We start from the raw sequence: 12500 nt of genomic DNA on the forward strand, positions 1-12500 counted from the left end.
ATTGTAGTATAAATAATAACCATATTAGAAAATGTTATATTTCAAATGGTCATTCATGGATCATAATTATTGCGCATATTATTTAGTACCATGATCTCTTCAAATTACCTAAACAGGACTGAGTTAACATGTAGTACAGTTATTTTATTGGTTATAAATTACACTTTATTGTTTAGTCACATTTAACTGCCAAGGAGGAGTATGAGAACATAATGCTGTTCCATTTTCCAGTATAAAATGCTATTGTAATGCATAGTCATTAGTCAATGTAGTTATCCATGCATAATCAATGCACTTTGTGAGTTACAAATTACTAGAAATCGCTGCAAATATAATAAAACTGCTGTCTGTCCCAATTAATACATTTCAAGCATATTAACAAAACGTTTAGTTTAGTACTATTGATAGCTCCATGAACCACGTGACCGCGTGGCGGTGAGATCAAAGCATGCTCTGGTACAGCGAGTTTACTCTGCAATATGCAGTGCAGTGGGATATACATATAAAATATGTTGCATTATTTGTCTACTAGATAATACCTGAATGGCAAAATGAATGCAGTGTCTTAAACTCCTGTCAAAGCTAAGGATATTCAGTGAAAACAATTGGCGTTGTTCATTGGTCGGGCATCGACCAATAAAATGTCTTCATTCGCACCAAAGCCCCGCCCACAGCTCTGCTCTCTCACATCTGCATATACAAGTGCACAAGTGAGTTTTGCAACAGAATACCGCAAAAAGAGTAGCAAAAGTCAGAGCGCTAGGATTTGAACTTGTACTTCCAGATCTGAGAGGTTGTAAGTGCCGACTTGACGTTGTGCAGCGAAACTGAAGTAAAGTGCAAAAGTAAATATGTCGTAAACATGTGTGTATGTCATTTTCTTTGTGTGAATGTCATTCTACACATTTGTGACTATTAATCTACAACTTCCAATTCAAAACACGAGTTTTCACATCAGAGCTGTGAGTGTAAATTTTAACTTACAAATATTAATATGACAAGTTCTCACAATCAGATCTTCAACCTCTCGAGTTATGCTACTGATTTACCTTTATATTCATCGAGCAGGGATCAGATCTTCTCCACCCAGACATGACTGGACCTGATTGAGACACACACCATCAACGTCACATGAGGAGAGGAAGACAAGCCTCGAAACCCCAAACATGACAAACCCCATACTGAGAAAAAAGCTAAAAGATTATTTCTGGCCTAAATATATTACGCCTTAAACAGTGAAGCTCAATGAAATATGTTTTTGAAACTGGCAAAATATTTACTTTCTCCCTCAAATACCAAAATATATTTCAAAATCTGTTTTAGGGGTAAGAGAACACGTCCAATCAATCATACAGTAGTTCATTACTTACAAATTCATTAATAAAATTGTTTTGCTTCAAATATGAATGTATGTTCCTGGATTCAAATATATGGAGGGCAAAATGTATTTTAAATTATATATATATATATATAAAACGCATAAAAAAATAATAAAAATAGACTTATTGCCATGTTGAATATCCTTTTTATAAAGTCTCTTATGTTAATCAAGGTTGCATTTATTTGATCAGAAATACAAGAACAAAATATGAAGCAGCACAAGAGTTTCCAGCACTGATCATAAATCATCATATTATCATTGATTTCTGAAGATCATGTGACACTGAAGACTGGAGGAATGATGCTGAAAATACAGCGGAGCATCACAGAAATACATTACACTCTAACACAGATTCACACAGAGAAGTTTTAATTTATAATAGTATTGGACTATTTTAACTGTATTTTTGATCAAATAAACAGCCTTGAAGAGCAGAAGAGACTTTTGAACGGTAGTATAAACTTTCTAATTGGTAAATGTTGGTAAAGTGTTATCACATTGTTTTATTTAACTGTTTAACACTGATTATTCCCATTCTCTGGTAATCAAACCTGTTTTATCTCATACACACACACATGACATTTCATAGACTTGCATTGATTTTCTGTCAGGTTAATGTTATTTTCTATCAGCCCTAAACTCACCCCTCATTATAAGCCTGTTGAACTGGAGGGGAGCAGTCGAATGTCTTCAAATATTTCACAATAGACGTGAGGACATTTAGTCCAGAACCAGATCAAACACTCACTCCCTTCCTCCATGTCATTATTATCATCATGCCACACCAAACATCACCACCCAGCCAAACCTTCACCTGTCCCAGTGTTGATGATACTGATGCCTGTCTCTGCCCCCCCGTGGAGCGCTCGGCCCTCCAGATGAATAACGCAGTAACACAGGACGAGTTGAGACGAGCCGCTCGCTCTCTGAATGACGTGATCTGTCACAGAGTTATGAATGACAGCACTAGAACACAGCGTGGGCTTTAAGGTGTGTTAGACCTGGGACAGCTCATGTGTTAGGATTCACTTCAGCATGACTGAACTAGTGGAGATCTGTTCTGTGCATCAGGTACAGACATGAATGATCAACTCCTTTTCGAAGAATAAATCACATGAATAAGCATATCTAATTCATTAAAATCATAAAACTTATACTACAATTTTAGTTTATTGAATGTTTAAAATAAATTACATGTTTCGGGCCCAATGAAATGTTTTATTTTTTTTCTCACCATATGTTTTATTGTAATAAAATTCTTTGTTTAAGCACGTCTAATTATTTGAGTAATTCAAATGTATTCTTAAAATAGCTTTATGTAATTTTTAAGCTTTAGGAAGATTTTGTTATGTTTCTGAAAGAAGTCTCTTCTGCTCATCAAGGCAACTTTTATTTGATTAAAAATTGTGAAATATTTTTACTATTTAATCATCTGTTTTCTGTGTGAATCTGTGTTAAAGTGTAACTTATTTCTGTATTTTCAGCATCATTCCTCCAGTCTTCAGTGTCACATGATCTTCAGAAATCATGATAATATGATGATTTACTGCTCAAGAAACATTTCTGATTATTATCAGTGTTGAAACGGTTCAATATTGTTCTGGAAACCATGATATATTAATTTTTTCAGGATTCACAGATGAACAAAGTTCAAAAGAACAGCATTTATTAGAAACAGAAATAATTTGGAACATTATTAATGTCTTTACTGTTATTTCTGATCAATTCAAAGTGTCCTTGATGGATAAATAGACAAAAAAAACTTCTATTGAGTCTTTCGAAATGATAGTGTGTATCGTTTAAGTTATTAAAAACATTTCACCATGAATGGCATGAGTTAACATTTCAATATAGCACTTAATAACATCTCAACTAATAGATGCATTCATGTCACAAACAGTTTTCAGTCATTTAATATTTTACAGAATAAGCTAAATGACTTTTGATTATTTTGCTCTTTAACTCCTGTAATCAACTAACCTTGGACTGATTTCTTTAGCTGCGTCTGCGAGAGCGTCCAGCTGCGTGATGTTCTCGTCCGTCTCCAGTCTACCTTCATCATCATCATCCATCACAGCCCAATGGGTCCTGAGCCTCAGCCAGAGCCTTAAGAGAGAAGAGCAGCGATTCTCATCAATACTAACTGTTTCTATCCACCTTTTTTCTTATGAGCATTTTAGAATATTGCATTAAAAATGCTGGATAGAAACACTAAGATGCAAAGTGTATGTGCAGTGAAAACCTATGCAAACCACTAAGCAGAATAAACTTTTTATCTGATAGGAAAAGATTTACACACACACACACACACACACTCACTCACGCACACACACTCTCACACACACACACACACTCACGCACACACACACTCACTCACTCACTCACGCACACACACGCACGCACACACACACTCACGCACACACACTCTCACACACACACACACACGCACACACACACACACACACACACACACACACACACACACACACACATACACTCTCTCTCTCACACACACACACACACACACACACACACACACTCTTTCTCACACACACACACACACACACACACACTCTCTCACACACACACAAGTCGTGGCCTAATGGTTAGAGAGTCGGACTCCCAATCGAAAGGTTGTGAGTTCGAGTCCCGGGCCGGCAGGAATTGTGGGTGGGGGGAGTGCATGTACAGTTCTCTCTCCACCTTCAATACCACGACTTAGGTGCCCTTGAGCAAGGCATCGAACCCCCAACTGCTCCCCGGGCGCCGCAGCATAAATGATGAACACTGCTCCGGGTGTGTGTGTGTGTGTGTGTGTGTGTGTGTGTGTGTGCACTTTGGATGGGTTAAATGCAGAGCACGAATTCGGAGTATGGGTCACCATACTTGGCTGAATGTCACTTCACTTCACACACACACACACACTCGCTTCATCAGGTCACTGACCAGCCGCGGTGCAACTAAATTTAGCAACTTCTCAGACTACTCTAGCAACTTTTTCTTCCAAAAGCAACATGCAAATAATATCATGCATATACAAACAAATCTAAATTAACATAATATAAAATAGATTTTTGCTGTGATTGACATTGTGACAATTTTGCGCCGTGAGTCATCTTATAATGACATAACAAAATCATTTAACAAGAAATCCTCCTTCCTTTAGCAGCTCCCTGAAAATGAGTTTGTTACTGAGTTTCTCAACAACAGTTCATTCCAGGGTCACGAGACGTCTTGTGTAACAGAGAAATGACCAAATAAAGAGGAGCAGGAGTCGTTTCATGTGAAAGTTGACATCAGTCGTCATGAAGGACATCACTGGACCCTTACTGGACCCCCTGCAGTTACCGAGCAAACAGGTCCATGGATCAACATGGGATTCACTTCATCCTGCAACATCTGCACAAACCAGGGACTTGTGTGAGGATCCTGTTTGTGGACTTTAGTTGGGCTTTCAACACCATCATCCCAACAGCCCTCCAGACCAAACTGACCCCGCTCTCTGTTCCTAGCTCTATCTGTCAGTGGATCACCAGCTTTCTGACAGATAAAGCTCAGAAGAGAAGCAGAGATTCCTGATATGATTATGATATGAATATGGTTTTTAAAACTATGTCAACATCATCCTTGAGTCGAGCTTGCTATCTGCTGGACAAACCCTGAAGTTACATGTCTTACAGTGCCACCTGCTGGATCTGAAGAAGAACAGACACATTTAGAGTCATTAACCCTTTAAAGCCTACTGTAAATCATCAACACAATCAATCTACTGCACATCTTCTCCGATAGTTCAGTCAATCTGTCTGCTGTCAAATCTTGTCTGATTGTGATCAAGTAAAGGTCAGAATAAGGTCAGTAATATCTCCAGATGAACTCTTACTGGACTGAAGCAGCTCAGCTTTACTTGATTCTCCATCAATCATGTTTTAGAGTCTCAAATCTGATCCTCAGGATCTTTTGAGGAGCGTTTGTTTCCAGAAGCTTTACTTTCACTGTTCCTCAGCGGAGGAATGATCTTCACAAGCCTCCAGAACATCTCACATCTTCTGAGGAGCCTTGATTTCTTCAGCTCTCCATCACTGTGTTATATGTGCAGATCATTTACATCTCATCTTACTGACACACATCACTGGAGATACAGAGCACAGACTCATATATCGATAATTTAATATCAGTATCTGCTCTACTGTTATAAAGATCTCATTGATTTACGTCACAAACAGAAGAATTTCAACATAGAAATATCAGCATCTGCAGCAAATTCATATTAAAATGTATCAGTTTTTTCCTTCATATTCTCACTTTATCAGAATGTACAAGTCATGCTTTTTAATTTATGAAATTTTAATTTATTAATTAATTTATTACCTTCATATGTTAGTGCAAGTCCATTTCTGATGTGCTTCTTTATCTTTGAAAACACAAGACATCAACCACACAAAAGTAATATGTATACAAACACAAAGGAGGTACAAAAACAGCCTACATATGTTTTATTTTATATAATGTTTTATTCATATAATTGGCAGCTAACTGAAATGCATGAGATGGTGTGTAACAGACACTGTTCCAAAGAGAAACACAGTAACACTTTCAGAATCTGATATAAATAAAAATAAAAGAGTGACGTTACAGAAGATAACAGGCGTGTCACTAAATCTACAGGACCGCTGATTCTCGATGTAAGTATGTTCATATTGCAATCACAGAGAGCGTTTAATGGCATGTTCAAACCCAAAGCAATGCAACAGCAGAGAAAACATAAGAGCTGCAATCACTGGAGAGAAAGTCCTTCTTTGGAAATGCCTCTTTCACACAGAGAGCCTTCAGTGATTTGATTGAGTGCCCAGAAACTCATTCATCTAGACTAAAGCATCATGAAGATGAGCAGACTTGTGCTTGATTTCACTAGATGCGTTCTGATGCAGATGTTTAGTGTTTCACCCACACACACACACACACACGAGTCTGTGCTGGCGACTGGAAGCACAAACCTGCCGTCTGTTTAATGAGTGAACAAAACATAAATGACCTTTACATGAGAAGCAACAATAACAAAAAACAACTAGTACATCTTTAATCTGAGCTAAACGACTAACTACATTATCAAAAGGCAAACAGTCGGTATATTGCAACTCTCTCCACTAAACTACCTCATCATCATCATCATCATCATCATCATCATCATCATCTTCATCATACATACACTCACTTCCTGATTGGCTGACAGGTCATGTGACACACTGGCATCTCAAAGGGAAGACATTACGCCGCGGCTGGAGAGAGAACAACCCACGGGTAACTAGTTAACAACTAACTAGACTGGAATACAAACCGTCGCATTAAAGTCTACATTCAGACAATTCACTATAATTGGAAAAAAATAGTATAAAAAATGCACACAATAATAATTCTTTACAGCAAGTAGTTAGCTACTAACTGGTGCGTTATCAACTAACCAGTTTGGAATTTAAACAATCGGATTTTAAGTCTGCATTCGGCCAATTACTCATTTATAATATGGAATTTATATTATAAAAAATAGCTAACAATTTATTCTAAACATTTATGATTAAAATATAATTAACAGAATGACACATGGGTAGTTAGTTACCAACTAACTAGTGTGGAATTTAAACCGCTGGATTTAAGTCTGTATTCAGTCGATTATGTTATGGAATATATATGATAAAAACAGCAAATGAATCATTCTACGACCAAAGCTATAATAAGGAATGACTCTTTAGACTAGATTACGTTGAGTTCCTCTCTCCAGCCATTGACTTCCTGTTAGCAGCGGTTCTCTGGAGTAAAACCCAACATGGCACAATCGGACCCGATATTCCCCGAGCGCACGGACGAGTGCAGACGGATCATGGGATTCACTCTCTGGCAGCGAGTGAATGAGATTGTGTTTGATTCAGGGGATCAGCTCAGGATCATTCCCATGATGAGATTCCAGCTCTGCGTGTGTCGTACGATCGGGGAGCATTTGCATATTCGTTTGCTTTAGTGCTGGTTTACAGCTGCTCGATTGTTGTCCTCCCACGAGTTGGTAAAGTGCTATAAGAGACGCCGCATGTGAACCCAGACGCAGAAATCCATTACGCTCTGAACAGCTTCATCACTGAACAGTGATTGTGAATTCAGGTTCCTAGAATCTAGAATCAAATGAAGGCAAATACATTAAAGAAACCGAAGCTAACACTAGTTAATCTAGTTGAAAAACGACTAGCGTTGATCTCTAGGACTGATTCAGATCTGTTCAAAGTTAGTTCACGCTCTCGCACACATCATTAACCAGCGTCCAGGACACACACCATCTGTGGACCGATCACATCGTTATATTCAAAATAGTGCAATTTTAGACATTTATATAAATAACTCTAAAACCGTGCTTTTAAGTTTGTTTTTCAGTTTTCCATATACATGTATATATATTCATATAGTAGCGCACACACACACACACACACAGGAGGCACAGCGTGGCGCTTCAACTCTCTCTCTGACCACATACACTTCCATATCTGCTCCAAAACGGTCGGATGCTTTGAATATTGTGCAAAACTCTCATGAGGAAGTCATGCACATTTAACAGAAGAACTGATGAAGAATCACAAGACTGCGATTACTGTTCCTAAGAGGAAGACCAGATTCTCTCCATCGCTCAGGGAAGGAAATGTTTCTGTTTGAGTACAGAGAGACTAAGAGCACTGAGGACGAACAACACAGAAATATTTAGGGAAAGTCTGAAGCGCTGCCTCTCGGCCGACATCAGGGGCCTCTTTGTAAAAACTGGTTTTGACGTGGAGAAGCGCTTGGCGTCACGTCAGTACTGCAGGTTTCTGGAAATATAAGCTGGTCTTGCTGTTAAAAATGTAAGCTCTATTTTTGCACACAAACAGCTCTTAATCGAGTCCAGTTTTTATGTAGACGGCTGATTTTTGTTGATGGCATTCAGCAGGAATTAAATGTTAAAAGAGAGAGAATAAATGTTACCCCGGAGCACAAAACCAGTCATAAGAGTTAATTTTTTTACATTGAGATGTATGCATCATCTGAAGCTGAATAAATGATCTCTCCAGTGATGTGTGGTTTGTTCGGAGGACAATATTTGTCTGAGATACAACTATTTGAAAATCTGGAATCTGAGGGAGCAAAAAAATCTAAATACTGAGAAAATCATCTTTAAAGTTGTTCAGATGAAGTTCTTAGCAATGCATATTACTAATCAAACATGAAGTTTTGATATATTTACGGTAAGATATTTACTAAATATCTTCATGGAACATGATCTTTACTTAATATCCTAATGATTTTTGGCATCAAAGAGAAATGTATAATTTTTACCCACACAATGTATAGTTGTCTATTTCTACAAATATACGTCTGTGACACTGATGACTGCTTCTGTGCTGCAGGGACACATTTATGCTCATATATTTTTTTTAGCCACACTGAAATCACAGCTGGGAATTGATAGATCTGAGAGATGATTGTAAGATGCAGTGTTTGATGAAGGAGGCCCCAGAAGAGGAAGAGAGGCGTCAGACGTGTTGTGCTTTGGCGTTGTGTTTGTTGCGTGTGTTTCTTCCGTCCGAGCGGCTGATGTGTATCGCTCCCTGCAGCAGCGCTGTGTGTCCAGTCCCTGATGTGTGGTGGTAGTAGTGACCTATGACCTCGCTGTACGCCGGCGGAGCGGCGCTGATGAGCGGACTGTCGAACACGGTGCGGTTGGGCGGCGCTCGGACAGACTCTCGGTTGAGCTCCAGCTGCTGCTCGGGGTCCCGCAGCTGAAGGGAACAGGGGCCCTGATACGGAGGAGGCTCCTCTCCGTCCGACAGAGAGATGGTGGGCGGGAGGTCGATGATGGCGTGAGGGAGGTACGGGAACGTGGGCTGGAAGCGTGACAGACGCTCACGCTGAAGATACGACGACACACGGTCCGGAGCGTAAACCTGCGGGAGACAGAGACAAGAGTCAAACAGATCCTGAGCAGCGTTCTAGCAGCACATTATTTATTGATGAGAGTACAGAGTAAGTTTTGCACATAAATGCAGTTATTGATTAAATAAATCATACCTCACTCATGACATTAGAAGAGCTGGGACCGTCAGAGGACCACAGACTGTAATGTGTTTCAGAGAGAGAAACACATTACAAATTATACAGGACAAACCAAGAAACCGGTCTGACATTCTTCTGAGTAATTTAATCGTTTAAGTCACTTTAAAATTGAGGTGAGTTCATTTTCTCTCTTTCTGCTCACATAATACTAGGATTTCAGCTCAATTCTGAGTTTCACTGATCATTTGATTACTTTAGGTCCTTATATTTATATAAGGATGTGAAATGTACAATATATATGATTTTTGTTATCATTTATATACATTGATTTCCTACAGTTAGTCTAGAAGAGACTCTGAAAGCATAATTTCTCAGCATTAATGTGATCACCTCTCACACATCTGGCTCTGTTTCAATCTTGATTTATTGGTGATTCTATTGTACGGAACGTGGATATAGAGACACCAGCCACCATAGTCAAATATTTACCGGGAGCCAGAGCGCCTGACATCTTGGCAAATTTAAAAGTGCTGGCTAATGCTAAACGTAAATACAGTAAGATTGTTATTCATGCCGGCGCTAATGATGTTCGACTTCGCCAGTCGAGATCACTAAAAATAACATTAAAGAGGTGTGTGAACTTGCAAGCACGATGTCAGACACTGTAATATGCTCTGGTCCCCTCCCTGCTTACCGTGGTGATGAGATGCATAGCAGATTGTCATCACTCAATGGCTGGATGTCTAAGTGGTGCCCACAGAATAACATAGGTTTCATAGACAATTGGACGAGCTTTTGGGGCAGACCTGACCTGTTTAAAAGAGATGGTCTTCATCCCTCCTGGGGTGGCGCCACTCTTCTCTCTAGAAATATGGCAAATAGTCTTAGTGTTTATACTTGACTAACTGGGGCCCAGGTCAGGAAGCAGACAGACTGGCTAAACCGACCGTCTGCTAGCTGCCTCCCGTCACAGAGGTCAGTTAATTCTCAGCACATAGAGACTCTTTCACCTAGATATCACACTATAGAGACTGTGTCTGTTCCCCGAACTAGAAAAAAAAAAAAAACGTTCAAACCAAGTTAAGATTAACAATTTAATTGAGGTTCAACAAATAAAAAACAGATGCAATATGGATAAACAAATGATAAAGCTTGGCTTATTGAATATCAGATCCCTTTCTACGAAAACACTTTTTGTAAATAATATGATCACTGATCATAATATAGATGTGCTCTGTTTGACAGAAACCTGGCTAAAACCTGATGATTACATTATTTTAAATGAGTCCACCCCCCAAGATTACTGTTATAAACATGAGCCACGTCTAAAAGGCAAAGGTGGAGGTGTTGCTTCAATTTATAACAACGTTTTCAGGATTTCTCAGAGGGCAGGCTACAAGTATAACTCGTTTGAAGTAATGGTGCTTCATATAACATTATCCAGAGAAACAAATGTTAATGATAAATCCCCTGTTATGTTTGTACTGGCTACTGTATACAGGCCACCAGGGCACCATACAGACTTTATTAAAGAGTTTGGTGATTTTAAATCCGAGTTAGTTCTGGCTGCAGATAAAGTTTTAATAGTTGGTGATTTTAATATCCATGTTGATAATGAAAAAGATGCATTGGGATCAGCATTTATAGACATTCTGAACTCTATTGGTGTTAGACAACACGTTTCAGGACCTACTCATTGTCGAAATCATACTCTAGATTTAATACTGTCACATGGAATTGATGTTGATGGTGTTGAAATTATTCAGCCAAGTGATAATATCTCAGATCATTATTTAGTTCTTTGCAAACTTCATATAGCCAAAATTGTAAATTCTACTTCTTGTTACAAGTATGGAAGAACCATCACTTCTAACACAAAAGACTGCTTTTTAAGTTATTTTCCTGATGTATCCAAATTCCTTAGCATATCCAAAACCTCAGAACAACTTGATGATGTAACAGAAACTATGGACTCTCTCTTTTCTAGCACTTTAAATAAAGTTGCTCCTTTACGCTTAAGGAAGGTTAAGGAAAACAGTTTGACACCATGGTATAATGAGCATACTCGCACCCTAAAGAGAGCAGCCCGAAAAATGGAGCGCAGCTGGAGGAAAACCAAACTAGAGGTATTTCGTATTGCTTGGCGGGAAAGTAACATATCCTACAGAAAAGCATTAAAAACTGCTAGATCCGATTACTTTTCTTCTCTTTTAGAAGAAAACAAACATAACCCCAGGTATTTATTCAATACAGCGGCTAAATAAAAAAAAAAGCCTCAACAAGTGTTGACATTTCCCAACACCACAGCAGTAATGAGTTTATGAACTACTTTACTTCTAAAATCGATACTATTAGAGATAAAATTGTAACCATTCAGCCGTCAGCTACAGTATCACATCAGACAGTGCACTATAGACCCCCTGAGGAACAGTTCCACTCATTCTCTACTATAGGAGAGGAAGAATTGTATAAACTTGTTAAATCATCTAAACCAACAACATGTATGTTAGACCCTATACCATCTAAGCTCCTGAAAGAGGTGCTTCCAGAAGTCATAGATCCTCTTCTGACTATTATTAATTCCTCATTGTCATTAGGACATGTCCCCAAAACCTTCAAACTGGCTGTTATTAAGCCTCTCATCAAAAAACAAACCACAGCTTGACCCCAAAGAACTAGTTAATTACAGACCAATCTCGAATCTCCCTTTTCTGTCCAAGATACTAGAAAAGGTGGTATCCTCACAATTATATTCCTTCTTAGAGAAAAATGGTATATGTGAGGATTTCCAGTCAGGATTTAGACCGTATCATAGTACTGAGACTGCTCTCCTTAGAGTTACAAATGATCTGCTCTTATCATCTGATCGTGGGTGTATCTCTCTATTAGTTTTATTGGATCTTAGTGCTGCGTTTGACACAATTGACCACAACATTCTTTTGCATAGACTTGAACACTTTGTTGGCATCAGTGGAAGTGCATTAGCATAGTTTAAATCGTACTTATATGACCGCCATCAGTTCGTAGCAGTGAATGAAGATGTATCATATCG

At 38.7% G+C, this 12500-nt stretch overlaps 1 protein-coding gene across 1 annotated transcript in view; it reads right to left on the reverse strand.

Moving 5' to 3' along the window:
- Positions 1-8903: 8903 nt before the first annotated feature.
- Positions 8904-12500, reverse strand: part of LOC132160671 (protein TMEPAI-like) — a 21607-nt gene continuing 18010 nt past the window's right edge. The window contains exons 3-5 of the mRNA XM_059570305.1: positions 10622-10627; positions 9464-9511; positions 8904-9339 (exon numbers count right to left, since the gene is read on the reverse strand). Coding sequence (XP_059426288.1) covers positions 8929-9339; positions 9464-9511; positions 10622-10627 — 465 coding nt within the window. The 3' untranslated portion in view covers positions 8904-8928. The remainder of the gene's footprint in view (positions 9340-9463; positions 9512-10621; positions 10628-12500) is intronic.

This window comes from Carassius carassius, chromosome 17 (assembly GCF_963082965.1).
Source record: "Carassius carassius chromosome 17, fCarCar2.1, whole genome shotgun sequence".
NCBI lineage: Eukaryota > Metazoa > Chordata > Actinopteri > Cypriniformes > Cyprinidae > Carassius > Carassius carassius.